The sequence below is a fragment of the Larimichthys crocea genome, chromosome XXII (genome assembly GCF_000972845.2).
Source record: "Larimichthys crocea isolate SSNF chromosome XXII, L_crocea_2.0, whole genome shotgun sequence".
Classification (NCBI taxonomy): domain Eukaryota; kingdom Metazoa; phylum Chordata; class Actinopteri; family Sciaenidae; genus Larimichthys; species Larimichthys crocea.
Genome location: NC_040032.1, coordinates 9,490,612 through 9,516,651, shown reverse-complemented (window position 1 = coordinate 9,516,651; position 26,040 = coordinate 9,490,612). Strand labels below are relative to the sequence as shown.

Genomic DNA, 26,040 nt, shown 5'->3' with positions numbered 1-26,040 from the left:
CTTAAAGGTGCAGTGGGCAGAATTTAGCGGCATCTAGTGGTGAAGTTTCAGATTGTAACCGGCTGAATATCCATCACCTCCCATTGTAGGTTCAAGGCATTCAAGGAGAAACTACAGTGATTGTTTAAAACGTGAAAGGTCTTACGTAAAGTCAGCTCCTAAACACTTTTTACTTGACCTCGATGGAAAACGTCACAAGGTCAAGGACAGATGTGAAGGTGATGAGGAGTCAGGAGAAGACGACTGCTCTCACACTAAACTACGTCATGAAGCGACGGTGAATGTTGTTGACGTGATCTGTGGTAAAACTACAAAGTCCAGAAGATGGACTACAAAACGCTCATCTGAGATACTTCCTAGATACTCCCCACGCTCTGACTGTGTTGTTTTTTACGCTAAAGGAGATAAGGAAAGGAGCTTCAGTGCTTCCTTTCTTAACAGTTGGAGAATTCGAACAGCTCTTGTCACGGCGGCTACATTAATACTTCATTTCATTCATAGATACACTTACATTTGACACTCTGGACCTTTAAATAAATGAAATTAGTCAAATAAAACCTATTCTAAAGTTTGTGCTTCATAATTTCTTCAAATTTATTAGATTTGATATCCAGTGATTAACCTATAATTACTTTACATTGTATAGCTCACAGCATGAAGGCACTGGGTTCAGTTTGTTATGCACCAAGACGAATTCCTCGTTTCTGATTCTCCGGCTTCCTCCTGCAGTCCACACAAGTATTCTAACCAGCGGCGGCTGCTCATTTCAGAAACAGCTGAGAAGTTGCACATGCACTTAAAATACCAAACACCGTGACACACACACACACACACACACACACACACACACACACACAGTCCTCCAAAGTGCAAAACACAAATGTCCGACACACTTTCCTCTTTCCTGTGTGTCTATAGAGGGAAACACAGCCGCATGTGTTGGTTAGAATTATCTCAATTTGAAATCATTTACATAATTTCTTTAAGTAGGCGTGACAGTGTTTGTGACAGCAGTAACTGGAAATCAACCAAGAGTGCATCCATGCTCGTAGGCCTGAAATTCCCAAAGTTGTGCAGGTTGGTGACTCCTTTATGTTTGAATGTGAACATGAATCATTGTTAGTCTCCGCTTGTCCACGCCGTACGTTGGCTCTCGCCCAACGTCAGCCGGGTTTGGCTCCAGCCCCCTGCGACCCTGATGAGGATAAGTGGTTATTGTAAAACATAAAACTCACAGTCACTGGAAAAATGAGTGGATAGCAGAATATAGAAAAGGAATGTTTGCAATCCACAGTGAGCGTGGGCTCGAGTCAGATCTTAAAACAGACGACACAAAGTCAGACATTTTATTCATTTTTGCACTTTTATTCATTCTTCTGTGTCTAGACAATATTTTCCCTTTTCTTCCTCAATCTACTGCCAGAGTGGTTTGAGCCCTTATGATCTGTAACTTGACACGACAACATCCAGAACATCATCACATCTGTATAAATATCTTAGAGTCACATATGCAGATCAAAATAGGTTTCCAAAGGTCACACACACACACACAGGAGGACGCTACACCACAAAGTGAGCTGGATGAAATACTGCAGGTGTGCGGGTGGAGGTGTGAGTGTGAGCTGAAGCTGAGGTTACATTTTTTTTTGTGATCGTCATTGAAACTTGACTTCCAAACACAGATTTGTCACTTTGTACCGCCACACGTAACACTTCAGGATCTACTTCTCAGGGTCGTCTACAGTGTTTTCACACTCATGCGTTAAAATAAACCCTGCACTATGGATACACGAGGTTTGACATGATACTTAACGTTTGCATTAACAGGGCAGCCGTGCACTTCATGTACAGTGGAGGAGCCGGATGGCTTCAGTGGTTTTTATACTGGAGATTCAGTGATTTAAACATTTGAACTGATCAGTTTAGCACCGTTAACCTTCTGTTTTGGACATTTTGAATGTTTCAATGCCAAAAACTATGAAGAGAAAATAATAATAATGTACATACAGCTCTGGAAACTGGAAAAATAACTTTGAATCCCAGCTTTCAGGCGTCTTGGCGTGCTTTTCTTTTCAGGATCAACAGTTACTTTTAAAGTTAAAGTAACTCTGTTTGTTTTTACCATCCAGCTGCTCCTATCGGCGTTTTTAGACTCGTTAAACCAGATTTGGTTCAGGTGATCACGTCATCAGGACCTCGTTAAGTAGCATGAGGTGTGTTGATTTAAGAAACATATGGGGCGGCCTCTTAATGTGATCCAGAGCTGTATAATTCACACATATAATGAAATGTTGGACGCATGTATCTGAATATTTGTGCACGTTTGTCTCTGAAGTAAAAAATTGGTGTTTTGATTTATGTATCTGTAAGTTTCTGTAAATCTACACCTGATTCCACCAACCACATCATCATGAGAGCTACCGAACAGGTGAAGTTCTCTAAAACGTCTGTCAACAGATCATCAGATGCACAAATGAAGATTACAACAACAAGTTACTGCAAAGAAATTAGTTTGAATTTAGTTTGATGTGCACAGATATTCAGATACAAGAGTTCTCCACTTCACAAAGTCTTATTTACAATTATAAATTAAAAGTGTTAAATAAATAAATACACTTTTCTCTCCAGTTTTCCCCCTAAACAGCATTTAAAAGAGCTTTTTGTCTTTTAATTAAAGATTTTCTTCTATTGAAACTAATTAACTAATTTCTGACATCTCATGGAAGACAGTAACAGTGACACCTTTTCACATTTCCTTAATGGCTTTCGACGCCTCCTTCGACACAAATAAAACATTTCATGACTTCAATTCACAGATTTTCAGGCACAAAAACTTCTACTGTGAGTTTACAGATCATCAGATCCTTCCTCGAGATATCTTCACTTCACATGGGACGTTTTAGAGGAGTACTCATGTTAAACAGTGTGTCAGATTTAGGTGGCTCTATTTACAGAATATGGAATAATATATCCATTACTCTGTTTGTATTTGTGTATAATCACCTTAGAATGAGACTTTTATATCTACAGATGCTGCATATCCTTCACACTCTGAGCTGGAAGGGGTTGTAATCTGCAAACACACCACTAGATGCCACTAAATCCCACACACTGTCTGTCAAACAGAATCTGCACGTTATCACCAGAAAGTCAACATTTCAAGATGTCTTCCATTTGATTTCTTTATATTTTCAATAGTTCAGCTTCATCCTCATGTCGGAAAATATCGTCACGGGTTGGACAAGTATCAGTTTGAAAAAAGGCAAACGTGGTATTACAGGATTTCTTCAAGACAAATGCTACTACACTGCCCTCCAAACAGTTCAGTCAAAGGTTTGATGCATACGTGTGAGCTGCTTCGCTGGCAGTGACTGAATGTAACTGAGTCATGCTAGTTGGGAAACATTTCCAGGAAAATAACACTGAATAAACATAAAGCTTGTTTTAAAGTAAACGCTAAAGTCAACGGTGAAAAGTGTTTTGTCAGGCAAACATTCCTGTGTCGTGTAAATGTTTGTTAACCGAAGTCAAGCAGTTAGAGAGGAACAACAGTTAGTCAGATACCGGTCTGCTGCTCATGTGACGACAACTGGTTACAAGATTTGTGAGCTTTTGAAGTGATGTGACCTGAACAATTTGATTTAACTGTTGTTTAAACGCTGCGTCCACCACATTTGACACATCACAGCTGCAGCCTATTTCAACATCCAGCAGATACAGGGCAACATTAGCAGTTGGGAGTTTACTCCAATATATATACTCTGCTTTTGGCTCGCGGGCCTCTTCCAGGTAACCGAACCCTGAATATGATTTGACTAAGAATCGCCGCAGGGTTGTGTGGGGGTGTGGAAGTGAACGGGCGTGCACATAAACGCTATGAAACAATCAAAAAATAACTTCAGCTGATTCACCAGTGACTCCCTCTTCTTACTCACTATCTATGTCACTCGACTTCTGCTCGCTCTCTGGCTCAAATCATTGGACACAAACCTTCATCTCGTTTCTTTGCAGCATAGACGTAGAAGCTGGTGCATGAAATAAACCGAGGTAAAGTCGCACACATAAAACGCTTAAATTAAATTCAAGTTATTGACTTGCCTTGGCAGTGATGAAGCAGTTGAGATGTTTCTGAGCAAATCATTAAAACACTGGAATGCCATTAATGGTTGGCTGTGAACAAAACATTTCTTTATTCCCTTGGCAACACATTAGAAAACTTGGAGCCGTGCCACCTTCAGCTACTCTCTCTCTTTCCTCCTTATCGACATGTCGCTAAATCAAAAAGCTGCAGAGCGATGCCCGAGCCAGAGTTCAGAATATTTTAGACAACATAAACATACAATGTAGAATCACAAAAGTATGGCATAAAGTCTCAGGGAAACCAGCCCTGATCTGCCAAATATGCCTGGTAAAAATAGCCCTGACTGCTGTATACACATACACACACACACACACACACACACACACATACGCCGTTACAGATTCGTTACAGTGAGTCCAGAAATGACACAGCAGCTGTCGGAGCTCCTTGAAGAAAGGGAAGATGTGTCTGCATGTTGTTTGCAAAGTGAAAGCACAAAGTTCCAGATAGATTTGGAAAAAGAAGCTGCATGCTTTGGGTCAGAGTTTACATGGCAAGAAAAAAAAAACACTTTGTGATGCAGCATTGTGAGGAGGAATGTGGATGAACAACAGAAGTAAAGCTACAGACACGTCCTGCCAATGCTTTTGTCTCTGCAGGACTCGTCGTGGTGTCGACGTGCACGCTCACCTACTGCAGGTCGGTGAGGTCACTGACTGAACTCCAAGCGCTGCCTTGAAAAAGGCCAAACACTCTCGCTCTCTGTCCACAGGCTCCGAAAAAGGTAGGTTGAATATTGCACATCATGTCCGCATGCCTTGAGATTATCGATCAGTGATGCTGGTTTCTTCTTTTTTCGGACTCAGGGTTCTGGTCCCTGTTGCCAATACTCTTATGGAGGTTAAGAAGGGAGCTTTTTAGCTGGATGAAGAGGCAAGAGAGAAAAGAGTCAGATACTGTATAAAATGTATAATTTATGTACACAGTGACCACTAGGGGCCGCCAAAACATGACGAGGGGCCGCAAGACTTTCTTGGTTTTAAGTGTCAGACCTGCGTCTGATACAACAACACTGAAAACATTCAACTGCATCTTCTAAATTCGTCTTTGGCCTCAAGACCAGTCTCAAGATGACTTTTTAAAAGTTTTAAAAGTCTCTGCCTCTCCGTAGAGCCCACCACATTTTTTCTTGGCCTTGTCTTGGTCTCAAACAAAGAGGACTCAAAGTCTTGGTCTTGTCTTGGTCCCTAGGGGTTGCCAAAGAGGGTGCTGAGACTTCCCTTGTTTTAAAGCTTGTAAAAAACATTTTAAAATAATTTTATGGTATGTCTATACGTTCATTCATGCAGTCTGGTCTTGATCTCCACAAACCCCTCAAAGTCTTGGTCTTGATTTGGTCCCGATACAGTCTGGTCTTGGTCATGACCTTGGCTTTGTGGACTACAACAATGGCTGTCATTGTCAGGGTGACATTCCTGCATTAGTTTTACGGCTCTGCAGCCGGTGGAAAACAAAGCCAAACATTAACGACTAAGGGTTTTTCTGTGGTTCGAGCCTACGGAAGTGTTTCACGATGAAGTACGTAACCTGCGTTTTACCTGCTGTCTCACCTTTTCAAGCAGCAGCACCGACGATTTGAGTATCCCTTTCCATTTCTGGAGCTCGTCATCGCGGTAACGCTGCTGGGAGTCCAGGAGCTGCACCCATTCCAGCTGGGTCTCAGGAGCTCTGCTGATGAGACATAAACAACTACAGTCACATCAACTGGCAAACACCTGAAATAAACAGGGTTCAATGCCGGAAACAAATCAGTGTTTGGAACTTTTGGTTGAGCATTGCTTGTGCTTCCGTAGACGTAACAGAAGTGTTTGTATCCAGAATCCTGATCTGGACTTACCTGTGGACTCTCACTTCACTCTGTTTGGACTTTTCTCACAGTCTGTATGTCACAACACTTTTTTGGTAGGGGCTTTATGATCTACTGCAATGACTGTAGCAGGAGGGTTAAGGTTAGGAGAGCTCTTCTTCCAAATGTGCGATTACCTTTCTTGTGGTCTCAGTCCCTGTGATGCAGCGAGACTCTGTGTGGTGTGCTCCAGCATCCAGAGCTTGTAGAATAACATTACGTTGAGAACAATCAGCAGTATCAGGCTACAAACAGAGAAGGAGAGAAAACACACTTTACAAATGAACACCAACGACTAAGTCACTTAATGCCAGTTACTGAAATGAATCAGGGTCATGGCATGAATGAAAATACCTTACACAGATCCTATGGGATGCAAGTGAAAAGATCAGAGAAAGAAGAAGAAGTAGATTACAACAAAAGGCAACAACACGAAGACAAAGAAAGAAAGAAAGAAAGAAAGAAAGAAAGAAAGAACGAAAGAAAGAAAGAAAGAAAGAAAGAAAGAAAGAAAGAAAGAAAGAAAGAAAGAAAGAAAGATGTGAACATCTTCTAATATTTGGACGGTTCGTCAGACAAAACGAGACATGTGAAGGTGTCACCTGGGCAAGACTCGAGCAGGGAGTAATGACAATATACAAATGATACCGCAACTCACACAAGACTGATAAGAAGCAGCAGTTTGGATAAGTTGTAAAGTGCAAGGCCCCCTGGAGCATCGGGTATGTGTCTGGTCTGCGTGGATCCTGCAGGAGAACAGGGAACAGAAAGCACTGAGACCGAATCTCAAACAAGATCTTACCATAAACTCCCGTCCTGTCAAAGGATGTTATTGCTCGCCATCAGTCTTACAGTATCTCCCTGACCACAGACCATTTGTTGACTTCTGCTGGGCTGACCTGCCACATGCTTGATGTGCTGGTCCTCCTCCTCCTCCTCATCCTCAGGCGTGGTAACGGGGCTGAAGGCCTCGTCCATGTTCCCCGCCGTCCTAACCAGCGTCTGTTTCCTCCGCTGGCCGGTGCCCGTCCTCAGAGCCTTGGTCTTGGGCGAATGTGGATCCAGCAACACCACATTCAACTTATTCAGCTCCAGTTCTAGACAGAAGAAACCAGAGAGAGAAGATCAGATGGAGTTCATGGAGGTCATTTCAATGAATTGCACAATGGCTGTACTGGAATTAAAACAACACTACCCTGCTGAAATTAGTGCACTAGGCCAGAAAGGACCTAATGTACACAAGTTTTATTCAAGTTTATTGGTGCTAACCTAAGTGTCTGAAGTACTCATCCAGGCCACTCCAGAAGTTCCTCTCAATAAAACCCTTCACAAGTCCCCACGGCTGCTTCCTGTAACGAAGCTCTGTGGAAACCCTGCAGGACAAACACACACACACACATAATAAACTTGATTTTTACAGCTGCAATCACTGTATCTACGTTCCTGCTGCTGTTTTTGTCACACGAGAGTGAAACATCACCCTCCTTACCGAAGACGACACTTGTTCTTGGCCACTCTGGTGAGCATGTAGCGGTTGAGAGTGTAGAAGTAGTCGTGGTAGGGAACGTCATGGGCGATCACCTCTGCGTCGATAATGTAGCACTCCTTCTCCTGACTCGCCTTGTAAAGAGTCTGAAGTTACGAAACATCATAGTCAGATACAAAAGTGAGAACTTTAGGGGAAAGCAGGCTACACTAGAAACTAGAAATCATGAAACTAAATGACTTGAGCTCTGGCTCACCAACCTGTGCCTCAGTTACTGTGGCCGCCTTGGGAGCCAGAGGATTATTCAGGGCAATGGTGTACATGATCTCTCTTGTCTGGTCACCCTCATGCTCTTTCCTCCATGGGTGATACACCACATCTGCAAGTAGAAGACGTAGAAACAGCACTGTAATGTAATAATTGAGTCTTCCCTGTGCTCAGTTTAATACGTTTATTCCAGTTTGACATTTTTGAAGTGATGGCCTCATTCTGCCTCGATGCGATAATGTGACACTTGTGACGTTAAATTGTCTTCGAAACTGAAGGACGAGGTGTATGTTCTGTGAGAGGTTTACCTGAGAACCTCCTCTGCTCCCGAAAGTCCCTCATGAAATCCGACTCGGTGAAAAGTAAGTTATACATCTTGTCCACACCAAATTTGTACACCCCGTTGATATACTGCTTGCCGTTCAGGTCTTCGTGGAAAGCCTGGACCTCACCTGCACAGACAAAATGCCAACTTCACCCTTCAGGTTATGTCTTGTCTTATGCATCTAAAATCAATGTTAGTCTTTATGTGGTCACGTACATTCGTCGTGCGTCTCGGATGAGTCGCTGAGCTCGGTGGGCAGGTCCTCGTCGTTGAGGTCCGGTGATGGTGAAAGAGCGTGGCTGCTGCGATTCTCGAGCATCGGGAGTTTCAAGAGGTCTGCGTCAGGTAGAGGGCTGGCTTCGTCTTCCACAGGGGGGAGGTCATACTGCTGGACCTGGAAGATTTACAAGGCAAGGTAAGCACACTTCGTACACAAGGGTAATTCACTGTGAAGCTCTTTGTGGTGGCTCAGGATCAGCACAGGACTCCCAGCATGACAAAGTGTTTCAGTTTCAGGATTTTCCCGCCTACTCACAACGACAGAGGAGTCGATGCCGGGCAGCTCTGGTGGAGCGCTGCTGGGGAAGACTTTGTGGGGCAGGAGCGGGCTGACATCCGGCTTGGCCTCGGTGTTCTTGGCGAGGGTTTCGCCGGCGTCGTTGTGTTCAACGTTTTCCTCCACGGGCAGCTCTTCACAGTACCTGCACCACGGAGACGGACAGCAGCTGTAGGTCAAGGTTACCAGCTTGCTGCACACTGCCCGCACTGGGCTACACACATGCATGGGCATGTGATGGAGGTGGAGATGGTTTTATCGATAAAAGAATGAAGCTTCCCTGAAGTTGTCGTCTACGTGGCCTCTGGGTCATAAAACTGACTCCGACAGGAGGACACCAACGGGGAGCTACGTGAAAACTGGCCAATTTGCAACATTTGCACTGAACCAGTTTAGTTAAGAAGTGAGTTTAAATCTCTTACCAAACTTCATAATAATTTTCATGTCTTCTAAGCCAATGATTGCTACAATATACACACGAATACCGAATGTGGCTTTAAAAACACAAACAAATTCTCTCCTCTGACATATTTTTCTGCCTTTGTTTGTTTTCTTACAGAGACATGACTTACCTCTCCATCACGTCATCAATCAATCAGCTCCTTACTTATCTGGTGTTTTTGTAACTTATCACTTCTTCTGAGAGGCACATACAAACCCACTTAACACAAGAGGTCCAACTCATCAGGACTAGATGGAATAATAATGTTGGTTTGAAGGAGGAGTGAAGCAGGCTATCTTTGTAAAGTGTAATGTGTAATGGAACACATGATGGAAGCATATGTGTGATTTTAATGGATGTGTTTTAAACTCACCCCATGGTGTTGAAGTCCTCATCAGGAGGGACGTAGTCCTCGTCATCGCTCGTCAGGCCAAGTTCGTTACCGTAACACTGATGGACAAAGTGCCACAGCTCTTTTGGACATAAAGGCTGAGAGAAGAAGAACAGAGCGTTGACAAAACAGAATGATTAAAAATCATATTTGAAGCTACAAACTCAGAAATACAGAAGATCAAATCAACCTTAAATACTTAAGGTTATCTTTAAGATTCAAGATCAACATTGTATTGTCGTGATCTTCGGGCCCTGCAGACAGCAGTACATCAAACGTCCATGACAGAATCCTGTCAGAGGAACATCTGTGAATGCTGCAACGCCACCACGCAAAGAGGAAACCGGATAGAAACCAGGCCCAGAAGAACTCATTTAAGATGGACTGAGGCTCCGGGCTAATGAGGAGAAGGACCATCCGGCTACATGCTACAAAGCGTGCCAACTTTTCTGGGTTGTGACATCAGCAGGATTCCTGACAAAACAATGACAGTACGGTCAGTCTCACCTTCTCTAGGAGAGCGTTCTGCCACAGTCTGAACATCATCATGTATGTCCGGTCCCTCGCTCCAAATGAGGTGAAAAAGTGCTGAAAGAAGAGGAAGATGAAGAGGAAGATGAAGAGTAGATTCATGAGTTCATAATGAAGCATTTCACTGCAAAATCACGAGATTAATCACGTCTACCTCAGGTGATTAAAACCACCCAGAAGATCATCGGTACGTACTTAGGATATCTACGATCTCAGGAAGTGAGACTCCTTGTCTCATCCTCTGCAAGTCAACTTGCATTGTATGTTGCAGACAAACAAAAGAAGTTTTACCTTTTCATTGTCGGTGCAAAGCTGAATGGCGTTAGGGATGAGGCGGGCGGTCTTCTCCTTGGTCATGGAGCAGATGTCCTTCAATCGAACCATCAGCTGGAGAGTAAAGAGCAGAAGTTTTCACTGCAGAGGTCGATTACCTCTAACGAAATACTCAGTTCTAATCATGTGTCCCTGTGTTCATTGCTCAGTTGTCTCAACAGTATACTGTCTTGGAACGCTGACACATCTTAATATCATCAGTTAATATGAGTTGCATTCGTGTCCTCACCAGGGTTTCCCATCTGAAGATGTTGCTGTAGAAACAAATCCAGTTCTCGGAGAGGTAGAGGCGTCCCTGCAGGAGGATGTCCCGCTGCAGGGCACAGGAATAGTCTGCAATGAGTTAAAGGTCAAAGGTCAAAAAATGAGCAGAGAAAATGCACAAAAAGTACCATCGCAAGTTTATTTATAGCAGAGAACAATGAGAGAGATCATTTAGGTATGTCAGCAGTTTTTTATTACTCACCCACAATGAGGCGTTCAGTGTCAGGCAGCTGCTTGAAAAGCTTCCTGAAGTCCTCGTTGCGCTGCTTGTAGGTGGGACTCAATACCTGCAGAGACAATGACGGAAAACACGTCACACAGTGTACGGGCCAACACAAAACACACATTTCCATGCAGGCCCGAGAACTTCAAAGCAACATTATGTCTGATAAACTAACAGATGTTATATCATGTTGATGTCGCAATGGCAGAGGAGACGAGAGCGAAGAGGACGCTGACGGAGGAGTCAACCATCATTTTATGGAGGAAATGTTTTCTGGTTTTCCCTCTGATGTCCTCCGGCTGCTCCGCCTCAACTCTCTGTGATTTACAGAGTTTATGATGGACAGTGAAGTAACCTGCTGACAGCTGTAGCTGCTGTTAGCTCATGTTAGCTCAGTCTGTTAGCTGCTGTTAGCTCATGTTAGCTCAGTTTGTTAGCTGCTGTTAGCTCAGTATGTTAGCTGCTGTTAGATCATGTTAGCTCAGTTTGTTAGCTGCTGTTAGCTCAGTTTGTAAGCGCAGTCTGTTAGCTGCTGTTAGCTCATGTTAGCTCAGTTTAGCTCAGTTTAGCGCAGTCTGTTAGCTGCTGTTAGCTCATGTTAGCTCAGTTTGTTAGCTGCTGTTGGCTAATGTTTAGCTCAGTTGGGTAGCTGCTTAGATCTTGTTAGCTGCGGGTTAGCTCAGTTTATGCTGCTGTTAGCTCAGTTCGTCAGCTTGGCGGCGGTACCCGTCCCGCTGAGCTCACCGCCAAGCTGACGAACTGAGTGTTTGTACCACAGGCGTTATGGACGACCAGGAAGAAGAAGAGGAGGTAACCAGGCTCAGCAGCTTCTATGGACATAATGGCAGAGGAGAAGAGAGTGAAGAGGACGCTGACGGAGAGAGTGAGCGAGCAAGAAGCCGCCGGACAAGAGTAAATGTGGGACTGACTTTTAGTGGTTGGTGAGAGCTTGGTGAAATAAAAGGCTGAAAGACAGACGCCGAGCTGGGCTGACTGCTGCTGGACTAGGCAGTGAGATCAACTGCTGCTGTACTCGAGTACAGCTGAACATAGTTACCACAGTGGGATTACACTCTGACACTGGAGGCACTAAACTTCCACGTGATGTTCCTTTAAGGGCACAAAGCGTTCTCACGAATGTACCTGTGGATGTCACAGGATGTTCAGAGCCAAGCCTCAACCTGCTGAACTGTAATTAACAGTCAGGAGACGACCAGGGGGCACGAAGGGAGACGCAGCTTTAGATTTCAACACATTCGAAGTCTGAGATGCTTCGAGGTTTGAGCTGCCTGTAGCATCTTGTTGTTGTGCTGACCAGAGTGACTTACAGCAGGGATCTGCTCTGAGGCCCAGTCCCATCGGTACCACTGCCCCGGCTTCTCCGCTCCATGATCCGAGTCGTGCTCCCAGTCTGAATCCAGCGCCGATAAACTCTGAATCTGCATGGACGTAATCATCTTTCTTCTTTTCATCCGCCTTTTGTCAACTCTTCTGCCTTTTTGCCAACCTGTCTTATTCGTGCCTGACTTCCCTCCTCTCATTTTGTTTCTTATATTTACAGGTGTTAAAAAAAGCAAGTTTTTCAGGTCATCACATGCAAACACACAACAAACTGACTCTGGTCACACACAGCAGCAACAAGCTTGAGAGTAAATAAACTGTTGCAGCAATGCAATCATTTCAGACTGACATGGAGGATAATGATGTTTCCTCAGGAAAATAAACTCAGAGTCTGTCTGATTTGGAAAATATCTCAAAGGAGAAAACTTTGTGTCATAACATGTTGGTCAGACACTGATGGCAGATCCTTTCTCTCTCTCATCAGGTTCAATCTGGATCTCACAAGCTGCAGATTCTTCTCATCCGATCACATTCCCGAAGTCTGAACACAGAAGAAACTCATCACTTCAGTCCATCAGCAGAGTAACTCCACGCGTCTAAACACAAAGTCCTGATGTCCGAGTGAAGCTGGATCGAGCGTGACCGGAGCAACAACATGTGGCTGCAGGAGTGTGAGATTCCTCCTCTGACACCGAGTGTCTGGAAACAGTCATGGAGGTGGGAGGAGCCCGGGTGAGTGTGTTTTTGGTGAAAAAGAAGTGAAGGAAGACAGGGAGGGAGGCCCGAGGAGAGCCTGGGTTTACTAGAGTTCATCTGGAGTGTGTGTTTGTGTTATAAAGGAGGCCTGCTCTACTTTCCTGCGTATTTTCTGTCTTTTCTCTGAATCTTTTCTTCGGCCTGTCAGTGAGGCTGACTGTGACCAACAGCAACCAAAACAACAGGAAGTGGAAAAAACAATGAGAAGCCTGAGTGTGTGTGTGTGTGTGTGTGTGTGTGTGTGTGTGTGTGTGTGAGGCTTTAACATACAGAGCAGAATGCAGATCATTCAAAATTGCTCTTGAGTGCAGAAAAAACGTTGCTCCTGGTGCCATTATATTTCTTCCTGTGTGTTTATTCTTGTTGCAAACATAACTAGGACTTGTACTCACTACCTAATCTAAAAATCAGCAAAGACGTGCATCATCTGCGACCTGAATGACGCCTGGTTGCTCAAACAAGTCACCCACCTGTCAGTCAAAGCGTCCACGCTCTTAACCCTGCATAACTTTAAGCCTTAATATAATGTGAACAGGTGAGTTGTATATAAATTCACCCTCAGTACAGTTGTCATGAACGGGGAAATTAGCTACAGAGACCAAAACTGTTTTTTGTACCAGGCTGTAAACATGTTTATTTCTGCTGTGAAGTTTTGGACATTTGGACATGGGGACTTATGGAGACTGACTCACTTCTGGAGCCAGCCTCAAGTGGACGTTAGAGGAACTGCAGTTTTTTTACAACTTGATGTGAATGCCTGATTCAGAGAAACAGAAGAGACTTACTCGGCTGTCACTGCCCAGAGATGGAGGCTGTTTTCTGGGGGACGGTTCACTGAAGAGTCGGCAGGGAGGACTGACCAGGTCACGGCAAATTTACGCTGAATCCAACTTATTTTAAAAAGCTACAGATGCCACATATTTAGTCAAAGAAGTTATGTTTTGTGACTGTCAGTTTCTTTCTGTTTTTGAGAAGTCTTCTGGGATCTCGAGGGTTAAATAATGTTCACATGAATCGTTAGAAAGAATGTCTGAATGTGTGGTGTTGTCTGATCTTCTGAGAAAAACTTGAACTCTTCAGTCATTGTAGGTTTTTCCACGAAAGAGACAAAGTTGAGCATTGAGGTCCCAGATTCACAGACTGAGCTCAGTGTGTGTGTGTGTGTGTGTGTGTGTGTGTGTGTGTGTTTCTGCTGTAAACAAGTCAAACAATGTCAAGTACTTTGTCCTTCATCTCCCCCTCAGTCTTTTCAGTTTCCCACTTCTCTCTCTCTCTCTTATCCTGTTTATCAATCAGCGTCTTTATCTCGATTCAATTTTGAATCGAAGCTTTTTTTTGCACACAAACTACACAACTCCTCAGTTTGTGAGCCTGGACTGTGGGTTCGGAGCAGTTGTGTTGGACCACTAGGAAGAAGAAGAGGCCCGGGATGCGGGGGAATCGTGACAGAACCGGAGCCAGATGAGGAGGCTAAGTAACTGGGCTCAGCAGATTATATGGACGTAGCTAAATGGTGAAGACACCAAAGTGGACGCTGACTGAAGAAGCTAAGAGGAGAGAAGGTCGGTCGGTAGGTCCCAACAAGTTCACCCCCATGGACTGATGCATGTAGCCTGAAGACAGGTGACCGGTGTCCTTCAAACTGCAGCTGATACGACGTCAGAGTCTCTTTGTGTCTGTTCTCACAGTTAGAAATCTATGATATGAGGAATGAATGGAAGCCTGAGGAGATCTCCACCCACACAAATGCAACATGATAAATACAGCACCGCCCCGGGAAAGGAAGACCGAGAGTTAGCTCCGACACATCAGGTGTTCAGAGGAGAATGTGTGAATCACACCTGCATCTGAGAGTTCTGGTTCGGACCGCCGTGTCTCTGTGAGACGCAGAGAAAGGGAACGGATCGTATCTACATGTGTGGTTCCCACCGTAAAGGTGTGATGGTGTGGAGGAGCTTTGCCATCCGCCTGCTTTAAGATCAGTGGACAATGACCCCAAACACACCTCCAGGTGCTGCGTCACATGACCTGACCTCCACGGCCAAGATGTTCACAAACTTCGCTGCAGACGCTCTTGGCTCAGTTCACTGTGTATAAACGGCGCCCTCTGGCTGTTGTTGTGCATTACAACATGCAGCAGACCATGCTCACATATACAGAGGCTGAAACAATGATAATCAAACTGAACATAAAAAAAAGACATAAGGACATAAAACATGACGTCACGAGACAGTAGACGGTATATAATAAAACTGATGAACTTACATTGTACCAGCTCTGACTTTTCTGTTGTCACATCGAAGCGTGGGTGAGGTGTCGAGTCAGGGCAAGAGACGAGAGGGCGAGAGACAAAAAGAATTAAACAATTTACAATTTAAGCCACAGTAAAAGAATCAAACCTGAAGATGAATCCATGAGTTTGTTTTTTTTATTGAATCTTTAAATGAGAAATCAAAAGCCATGCAGATGTGAGGATGAGGCAGACACACAGATGTGAAGACGGTCGAGACTTTGAGGAAATGTGGACGGACTATCTATAACCGTTTAACCAGTTTCTGAATTTATTTGTATATTGTTAAGTACAGATATAAATCTAGAGATTTCTTTAGGATATGAAAAAGTCTTCAGGTGGAATAAGACAAAGATTCTGAGAATGTTTTTCTCTGAAGTCGTGCATTGGATGATTTTGTCTGATTACCTAACAGGACATTGACATTGTCTGAATAATATCTATATGTCTAATAATAGTGTGAAGGACTCTTATTAAAGAATTGGATCCACTGCAAGTTTCTGCAGAACTGAAGCTGCAGCCTTCAGGTTATTCTCATTTTCTTCAAATGTGGGGAAAGATTTAAATATTCAAATCACGACTTATTTAAATGTACAGTCAACAGACCAATCGAAGTACAATATTCAGACACTCTAAGGAAAAACTCTTAATACTTGCATAAATATCTTAGCTTGTCTCAGACAAAATAAGTTCCAAGAAAGAGAAAAGACACAGAAAAGATTTATGCTTACTTTAGTGTGCCGCTTGTGAGACTATTGCATGCATGAGAAGGAAAGAAAGAAACAGATTCAAAAACAAAGACATGGCAAAGTACGAAAGGATGAGATGAAGTCGATGAGCAGGAACCACATAACCACAGTCAGTCAGTCTGATACTTAACACAAAAAGAAATGAGGTGATGTTTGATGGACAAAAATCACACATCATGGACATGGAATGAAGTTATGAGAGTGAAACAGTCACGATCAGTCGTGTTAATGTGGGTAAAGTTTGTTCATCTCATGTCCCGTAACACCAGGTGTTGTCTGTCGTGTACGGTATACAACATGTTAAGTAATACTGTCATACTTACCAGTGTATTAATTAATAATTTGTGGCGTCTAAGGGTTCTGCAAGTTGTGCAAACATTTGAATTGTTGACCACGATATTGTTCTATAATATTTCTGACTGTGTTTCTAACATGAGCAATTAGCGCAGAGTGTAAATCTATCATGACATGTCATCCATCGGTTTGTGGAAAACCGCTTTGAAGCCAACTCGGTTCGGCTTTGGCTGCGAGTTGGGTTGAACCTGAGTCTTTATTCATATTTGATCAGCACTGACAGGAGTCTGAGCCCGGCGTGTTGAGCTGGATGAACTCACTGAGAATGACTTTGGTTACTAGGTGGCCACTAACTGCTCTATCGTCTAAATGTGACCATAGTTTAGAAAATGAACATCGTGCTGTGTGGAAGAAGACTTCAAACTACAGACTGAGGCCAGAAAACTGTTACCGAGGTCATCAAGACCAATCAAAATCACGCTAGAAGCGAGAGGCTCAAGTTTACATGCAACTGTGATGCTTGCCCCCTGTTGGCCATTAATGAGAACACAGGTTTAAGTCCTCAGTAATCACAAGCTTACAAAGACTGCTAAATGAGATACAGCCACACAGCTGATTTACATCAACATAAACATGCACTGTGCACATCAGACAGGACTGCAGAGCAGAACCTCCTGCAGACCAGAGGAGTTACATTCTCGTGTTACATGATAATTCAATCTGAACGCAGTGAAATAGAACAAAAATAGAGATAATTAAGATGAATCATAACCGATGCATCCGGCTAACACTGATTAACAATTTCCAATCCTGACAGCACAACCGCCAAGCAAATCAACCGACATTAAATTGGTCCATTTTGCAGCAGAGTTGCAGCAGTTGTGCAGCAATACGTTGGTGTTTATTGTGCTTAAGCTTGATTACTGAACTGCATGAGCTACGCCTCACTGACTGACTGATCACAGGGTTGGTGGTTCAATCCCCAGCTTCATGGACACGGCACTGATATGTGCACTATCAGTGAAATGTGACAGACCTGCTCTATTCCTTGTTAGTTTGTGAACAACCGTTTTGAAGCCTTGAGTTTGAGCCTTGGTTCAACGTATGTCACTAAATGAAGTGTGGCGCCCCCTTCTATCTGCTCACCTTGGAGTTCTTGCCACCGCTGCGAGTGTTGGTGTTGGTGGGATGGACAGACTGGGAGTAGGTGCGTTGGTGCTGGGAGGTCTGTTGCTGTTCGGGGGTGGTGGGGGAACGATCTGAGCCCTGGTCCGATGAACCCTTCTCCACCATACTGCCGTCAGCCTCAGGGCTCAGCTGGGGCGTGGACGAGCGGGAGCGCTTTCGCAGGACAGGTGAGCAAGCAGGGGTGCTTGAGTTAGTAGCAGTACTGGAAAGAAGAGAAAGAGCTTAAAGCTTGGGTATCACTGGGACATCGGCAAAGGTCACAACTCCACCTGTAGAGTCTGACGCTGATATTCAGAATGCAACTGAAGGACAAATAAATAAACAAACATACATATTTGTAGGGGATTGTTCTGAGTTAGTCTGAAGCAGGATTGGTTAGCTGAGGGATCCGAACCAAACAGAAGCATCTACACGACACGATCGATCCAACACAGTGCGACCAGAAGAGGTAATATTCACCGACAGTATAAAGAATGGGCAGCTCAGTGTGGTGTCCATCTATAACCACACCCACCTGTCAATCAAAGCGTCCACGCTCTTAATCCTGCATAACTTTAAGCCTTAATATAATGTGAACAGGTGAGCTGTATATAAATTCACCCTCAGTACAGTTGTCATGAACGGGGAAATTAGCTACAGAGACCAAAACTGTTTTTTGTACCAGGCTGTAAACATGTTTATTTCTGCTGTGAAGTTGGACATTTGGACATGGGGACTTACGGAGACTGACTCACTTCTGGAGCCAGCCTCAGGTGGACGTTAGAGGAACTGCAGCGTTTAGCACTTCTGCATTGGATTTACTTCACAACCACGGTTGAATAACATCAACTTTGGCTGAATTAGCCGACCATGTGGGGTTCACGTCTTTGTATCTCTTTGTGCAGCATCCACTGTAAACTTGCAAGTTTCTTGGTCGGTTCACAACAGCCGTACTCGAATCGAGACTACCCTGATGATATTAGCGCACTACTACTCCAGGAAGTACACAGTGTACTACACAGGAGTGTACTACGGGAAGTATCTGAATTGAAATTGATCCTGGAAATAGTAGAATAAGTTATCAGAACAGGGAGATCAAATTTTCAGCTCCCAGCTGAGGCATCAAACCCAGAGACTGACCAGCACACACTGGGGCCGGATGCCACCTCCTCCCCTGCATTGCAGCCCTCAGTCAAAGGTCAAATTACAAACAGAACCAAAGCAAAGCAGACGTCACCAACAGTTCACTGCCACTGGAAAAAAGCACATGGTGTGATGGTGTATTGATGTCTGTTTTTATTTGACAGGGAGCACTGACAGACACCACAGTGACACATGATATGCACAACAGATTCATTCACTCGTCTGAAGTCCTTCACCTGTGGGCAGGTTGAATAAATATGCAACAACGCTCATTCCAAGCATGTCTGCACAGTGATCACGCTGCACGGTGGGGGTAGGAAATCACTTCGGTGTGGCTAAACCGTCTGGTGCAGCAGATGTACCATCATATCATACCACAGTGAAATGGTGCAAGGTGACACTTCCTTCCTCACCAAGACACAAACACACCACCGCAAGCACAGACAGCGACACGGAGACAGCATTATTAGGAGAGAGACACTAACTAACCTGGCAGCCATGGAAGAGCTCAGCCCACAGCCTCAGACTCTACCTGCTTCATTCATCCACTCATTCAGACAGCAACAGAAGAGAGGAGGAGGGGGGAGGCAAGGAAGCAGAGAGGAAGAGAGGAAGAGAAGGATGCAGCTGAGGATCCTTGCAAAAAAAAAAAGAGTCCATGCGAGGGGGGTTGGTGATAAACAGCTACATGGCCCACTCAGAGAAATGCAGTTCAGTGCCGGTGCTTCATGCTTCTTTCCCCCTTTATTTTTGTTGGATGATTCACAGGCTCCAGCCTCTGCTGCTGCTGCTGCTGCTGCAAAGCCCCTCTTCCTCTGAAAGTCCTCCCTCCCTCAGCCTCCCCCCCTCCACGCCGTGATTGGATGCTCGAGCCGAGCGCTGGAGACTGCTCCTGTTGCCGCTTTGCATCGTCTGCACCGGGCGACTCCCACCGCTCACTAATTCATGAGCTTCATGAATGAAAGCCGCTGACGTGGATTAACCCTCACTGTCACACCACATCGCCGGCCCCTCCCATTTAAACAGGCTCTGGTCTTTTCATCAGTCTGAGATATGAATCTGATTTCACCCCTTTGTGCTCATTGTCATATTTACAGGATACCCACATCATCAATTCCTCCATGCATACAGAGGAAAAGGAACTGATCTGTAGTTCATTCATGATTTGTTGCTTGTTGTAATCGTTGAATCCTTCAAAGCTTTGAGAATATATCTTCATACCAACAAGCCAATGTGAATAATAACTTACAATAAAATGTATTTGATTATAATTTCCAGATGCTTCCTCTGTGAACCCCGGTTTTAAACCCTGACCACGTATTGTCTCCCCTCCCTGACATTGCCAGACATCATAGTAAATGGAGAACACACACACACACACACACACACACAATCACTAAATACTGCGAACAAGCATTTCTTCCTCAAACAAGCATCTCAGTGACAATCACAAGTTGTTTTCATTTTTAAAAAAAGCTTTAAATCGAGTTTGATTTAACACAAAATCATCCAGTTTATGTGACCTGGTCAGTCCTCCGTGACGACTCTTCGGTGAACACTCCCCCACCTCAGAAAACAGCCTCTGTCTGGGCAGTGAGAGCTGGGTAGTCCCTCTGTTTACTGATGGTGATCTCCCTCATAACACAGTCTGACAGCTTGAATGATTTGATACCAAATATGTGGCATTTGTAGCTTTTTTAAATTGAGCTTAACACAAAATCATCCAGTTTATATGTGACCCGGTCAGTCCTCCCTGCCGACTCTTTGGTGAACACTCCCCCAGAAAACAGCCTCTGTCTGGGCAGTGAGAGACAAATTTACTTAAACTATCTACAATACAAAGATCAGAACTTTATTTTCCTTCTTTTAATTCACTGGTAATGCCTTTAAAATGACGGGCAAACCTTGACTGACTTTGCGTCAGTGTTGGACAGAAACTGGAGGACAGAGGACAGATGTTTGACTTCATGTGGACTTATAATTAAAACTATAACACTGTATCTACGTTTGACTGAATATTAGAGACGACGTGATGGAGCATTACTCTTTACATTTTCCATATTGCTCTCCCTCCTGTACAGCGCTCCATCCCTCCTCGCATACAGTCGATCCCATTCTGTCGACTAACCCAGATTCCTGATCTCCCTCGGGACAAGATCCCTATGATATGGCCTGAGACGGAAGCAGCCAATTGCAACGCTGAGTACAGCCCACAGAGCCACGAGGTGGCCAATCACAGTGCCTGACTGCTGAGTTATCTGAGATGCAGCGAATGGAGAGTGCCGTCAGAGAAAATAATGAAAATGTAAGATCGTTTTAGTGGGTACAGGCAGAAGGTGTAAATGTCAAGAGGCTGCATCGACTTGTACGATAGATGGTCGGACCCAGAGAGAGGCAGATTGTAACTGTGTGTGCAACGTTTAATCATTCTGGTGTGTCTCATTTGTAGCAGATGAGGCAGGAGCACAGATTTGTCACATACAATTATGCATTTCTGTAAGTCACAGCCTCAAGGTTCTGGGTTCAAACCCAGCCTTTACGTTTGGAGTTTGCACGTTCGTCCCATGTCATGTGAGCATAATGGTGGTTGGTTTGACGACTTGTCCATGGCGTAACTCGCCCTTCACCAAATGCCAACCCCCCACAACCCTGAAAAGGATAAGCAATTATGGAAGACGAGGATGATAATGTAAGTAAGATATTCTTGCAGCATCTTTACGGCAAGCAAGAGCACCCCAAATCTTTGCCGGACATTCCAGGATTCCACCAACACTGCCATAGCCTCGCTGTTGTCTTGATACCAGCCCTCGACTTTCTTTGGATAGACCATGATGGTATTGCCAGGTGATCAAATATGATTAGCCATGGCTGTGCTACTGGATGAGAAGGGGAACAAAGCCCATAACCTCGAGGAGCTGAAGCTGTGGAGCTCTATGACATATTAACAATCATCAGTCCAAGATAATGCAGCTGCCATTCAAATACAGACACATCTCGTCATCAAAGCCAAGTTTCCAGTCAATTCTTTGGCTAGTTACAGTCCCAACACACTCTGTCAGAGTTCTCCTGTGTCCTTGCAGGTCATCCACCTTTTCCCTGATCATCTGACTCTCTCCTACAGATTGATTTGTTTGTTCCTCCTGCCTCTGTAGGAACGATATCTGCAACATGCAAACTGTGACAGAAGTCAAGTCGATACAACAACTCTACTTCCAACCCATGCATGAACAGAGCAAACACTTCTTAGAGCCTGTACTCTCGATCATCAATCCCTGTTGGTTCAGAGGACTCATATTCCCTACGGATCAGCCAGCAAGTCGATTCTGCAGTGCTCCAAACAATGACCCAAACACACAGGAAATGCAGGTTTTCTTTCATCCTGAAGGTGTCTGCTCTTTCTTTAGAAATACTTTTTACTTCATGAAATCTAACCTCCTTCTCTTCCACGCTGAATCGTGATTGTAGCCACTCATTCTCAGGTAACTCCGCTCTGCTTTTGTGTTGTGGTAATGAGTGTTGGCACAGGTATAATGATGAGCAGCTGTCCCAAAGGTCGCTTCCTTAATTAGAAAGCATGGGAATGCAGCCATAATTTGTACATCCTCTTTGCGACACACGTATGGTCTAATGTTACCGTCCCAACAGAAGCTGTTGGCATAACTGCCTGCTATGGTGTTACCTGTGATGTGATGTAATTTCAGGGCTACGGTTTCAAATATTGAAACAGCAACATTCAATGGAGGGCAGCCAGTCACTTTGCCAACTCTGTTCTTTCATCACCCGGTACATCCAATCAGAGGACGCACAGGTTTTTGTGAACTCAGCGCTGACCTCACCTGTGTCACCTATCCCGACCTCACAGACCTGATTTCCCACAATGCCAGCTCAAATAACAAAACTAGTCCTATCAGTCAGTCCATGTGTGCTTCATGGTGCATTGTGGTGCAGCCAGCATGATAGCTGTAGATACATGCATGGTTAGGTATTTCAGATATTTCAAAGGTAAACAGAGAGAAGGTGGAGGAAGGAAAACCTGCTGTTAAAGGTCACGAGGTTGGTGGTGAACAGATGGCACAACTTCCTTTCTGTTATCTTGAAACTTCAAGATACTCCATGTGTGTGCATGCATGCATACACCTGAAAAACAATGTGAGAGGTCTTACCAGGTGAGCTTGAAACCTTTCATCAGAGCAGAAAGAGCTGTCCAAAAGCCATGACCCGGCCCCCGCACTCAGTCTGTCAGTCATTGCATGCCATGTTGTATTAGTGGTGTTGTTGTGTGGAGATGGCGGAGAGGTTAAATCCTGGGGGTGCGAGGTCTTGCAGCAGTGCCCATGCAAAGGGGGGCAGATTGAAATCAAAAAGCCCGGATGGCTGAAGCACAGCTCAGCTAAAACTTCAGCAGAGGAGCCTCGATGTGCTGCTTCCAGCCTCATCTGAGAGTGTGTGTGTGTGTGAGGACACAGCAGCAACTGCTCACATGCATTCCCCCTTTAAATGCAGCAGAGTCTGTCTCTGCAGATGAGGGAATTATTTGCTAGGCAGACGGAGAGAGAGAGGACCGACTGAGCATGCTTCGTTTCTCCCTCATCCGTACAATCTGAACACCTCCTCCCTCCATCCCTCTGTGTCTCATTTAGTGGCAGCGATCAGGATACACACCTCGCACTGGATCAGGGATTACTGTCTGTGCAGTGTTGGTCAGCCCTGGCAGCTGGTTCCCTGTGTGTGTGTGTGTGTGTGTGTGTGTGTGTGTGTGTGTGTGCGTTTTGTGCTTCCCAAACTGATTTCACTGTCGCAGACAAATTTCCAGTTTTTAAAGTTTTGCCCGAGTTGCGGCACATTCCCGTCATCTCGATCATTTGGTGGTCGGAAAACTCTAAAGTCAAACATGTTTAATGTTATCTGAGGTCTCTGCTCATTCAAATACTGACGTACACTCATGTGAACAGTGCCAACAACCAATAGGCGCTCTCTCCAGAACCATGAGGACAAAAACGACTCACAGAGGCACTATTTGGACATTTGGACAATTCCTTACGTGTCCGTAAAAACATCACTCTAGTAACACGAGATAAAGGACGTCATGTCCAAGATAAAATCACATTTTGGATTTAAGAACTCTCTACCAGTGTGACTGCAAAGCTCTGGATTTTCCGGTCCAACCCTCACCGTGTTCATGAGCTTTGGGTAGTGACCAAAAAACAAGCGGGCGAAATCAGTTTCCTCCGTAAGGTGTCTGGGTTCATCTGAAAAGATAGGGTGAGGAGCTCGGAGCAGAGCCACTGCTCCTTTTGTTCAGTTTAGCACAGTGCAGGTGCTTGTTTGCAGAGATGTAGTTCATATATTTGCATTTCACCATAAAGCAGACTCTGCATCACTGCAGGCCGTGCCTCTGTGATACCACCCCTGAGATCAATAGAGCAGCTTCTATTCAGATATTAGATGAACCACGGCATTCCCTTTGAAAGGATCGATCTCATACTCAAGCCTCCATGAGCTGAAACCACAATAGTCAGGAGCGTCATGTCTTGCAAGGTGACTGGTATTACGACACCACTGATCGCCGTGTGATCGTTGTAACTGTAGCTGCGTACGCTCACGGGTATATCCTGCCCGAGATCTCTGGAGAGCCGGGCTCAGTTCACACTCTGCACACACAGAAACACACACACACACACACACACACATCGCAAGAAAGAATGAAAGAAAGAAAGAAAGAAAGAAAGAAAGTCATGAAGTCAGATAACGTGTCGGCATGTTTATCAGAGGAATGCAACCACAACGGAACAAACAGGACCGATGTACGGACGTTACTCACATTTTTTCTCACTGTTCAAACTTTCCCTACTACCTTATCTATGATTTTATTTTGGCGGGTTTCCACCTGGTTTCCTCTGTTTAATGGAAGGTGTCAGATTGTGTTGTGAGGGGGATCCTGACCCACCGTGCAGAGTTCATCATCACCATCCGTAAACAGAGGGACTGACCCGGCTCTCACTGCCCAGGCGGAGGCTGTTTTCTGGGGGAATGTTCGCCAAAGAGTCGGTGGGAGGACTGACCGGGTCGCAGTGACGTTTCCACATAAATTCAAAGATCTTTCCTCATAGAAGTTGACACAACCTACTGCCATATTACTGCTTGTTATGTTATAGCTTTGTGGGTTGTAAAACAGAGGGTCTTACCCGGCTCTCTCTGCCCACACAGAGGCTGCTTTCTGGGGGACGGTTCACCGAAGAGTCGTCTTGAAGGACTGACCGGGTTTTGTTTAAATGTTGCTTCAAACTCAGTTTAAAAAGCTACAAATTCCACATATTTAGTATAAAATTAAAGAGCTGTTTGTGGATTGAAGAGGAGGAAACGTTACTTTGTGAACGTCTCTTTTCGAGTAAACTACTGGAGCCTCGAGGGTTAAACAGGCAGTCCCACTTTTGTTATGAATGAAGAGTACACGAGCTTTCTGCAGTAGAGCCTCGCTATGAATGGTATGCATACAGCAGCTTGTGTAACTAACACATTTTTCCGGAGTGATGAAGCTTGAATCAACTGATAGTTCACACGTTCACAGCTCTGAAGGCTCCTGCAGAACTCATTCACCGGTCTGCTCACCATGCACAGCTGTAACATCGTTTCACACCTGGAACACACTGAAATAAAATGTGTCATCAGGTATCCAAACACTGACGTCAGCAGACATCATCTGTATGTGAACACATCAGGTACAGGATGTTTTGTGGCTCACAGAATCAGCGTCTACAGTGAATGTCCATGGTCCGAGGTTCAGGTGATCATTCGAAACCAAAACAACAAACCCAACTAAACCACAGACATCTGCCTCGAACACAATGAGACGAGTCAGTGTTGGAAAAGCTAAAATAAAAATAATAAAAAATGCCTGATTTAGGAAACTTTAGAGTTTCATCAGCAGAAATATTTCTCACCTCAGCTTCCCCGTCCTGCCATCAGCCCTGAAAGGAAAGAACAAAGTATTAATGTTAAGGAGAAAAAAGGACCTCTGGATTTTAATGTAACTATATTTATTTATACATTTTGACCAGTTTCTTTGTTATTATCAATGATAATGATGATGTAACGTTTAAATTTGATTCAGTGTCGACACATTTAAAGACTCAGTGAGCATTGATTCAGAGCAAAGATGAAGAAAATACATCATACTACAAAATCTACATAAAAACATGCAAGGATGCTTCACTGCAGCAGAAACTCAGTGTAAATGCAGATAACGTCACAAAACTGCAAATGCAAAAGTAAAACTTTCTAAACACAAACAGATAACGTACAGGTAACGTATAGATAACGTTTAGATAACATGCAGAAGCTGTGCTGACACTCACTTGACCCTGTGGAAGACCAGCTTCCTCCTGAGAGAAGACACCCGCAGATGACAGCCCTGCTTGACGCCCACTCGACCCTGGACCACCATCCTGACCCGTTCATCCACTACAACAAGCCCAGCGGGTGGAAAACAGACGGG

At 44.5% G+C, this 26,040-nt stretch overlaps 1 protein-coding gene across 9 annotated transcripts; it reads right to left on the bottom strand.

The window, feature by feature from the left end:
• Positions 1-1,344: 1,344 nt before the first annotated feature.
• LOC104937709 (GRAM domain-containing protein 1B) lies at positions 1,345-22,763 on the bottom strand. 9 transcript variants are annotated; one of them, XM_027273655.1, is made up of 21 exons: positions 22,709-22,763; positions 17,382-17,625; positions 15,924-15,944; positions 15,168-15,188; positions 10,785-10,869; positions 10,548-10,651; positions 10,277-10,372; positions 9,962-10,042; positions 9,437-9,552; positions 8,601-8,790; positions 8,282-8,459; positions 8,049-8,192; positions 7,734-7,852; positions 7,477-7,619; positions 7,257-7,360; positions 6,887-7,084; positions 6,646-6,733; positions 6,342-6,353; positions 6,125-6,232; positions 5,692-5,812; positions 1,345-5,002 (listed from the first exon to the last, which is right to left on the bottom strand). In XM_027273655.1, the coding sequence occupies exons 1-21, from the start codon at positions 22,729-22,731 to the stop codon at positions 4,913-4,915; spliced, it is 2,286 nt and encodes a 761-aa protein (XP_027129456.1). In that variant the 5' UTR covers positions 22,732-22,763; the 3' UTR covers positions 1,345-4,912. The 9 variants fall into 9 exon arrangements, with proteins under 9 accessions (XP_027129456.1, XP_027129465.1, XP_027129466.1 ...); XM_027273656.1 differs by having other exon boundaries at positions 4,160-5,002; positions 5,692-5,809; XM_027273663.1 differs by having other exon boundaries at positions 4,160-5,002; positions 8,601-8,766.
• Positions 22,764-26,040: the final 3,277 nt, after the last annotated feature.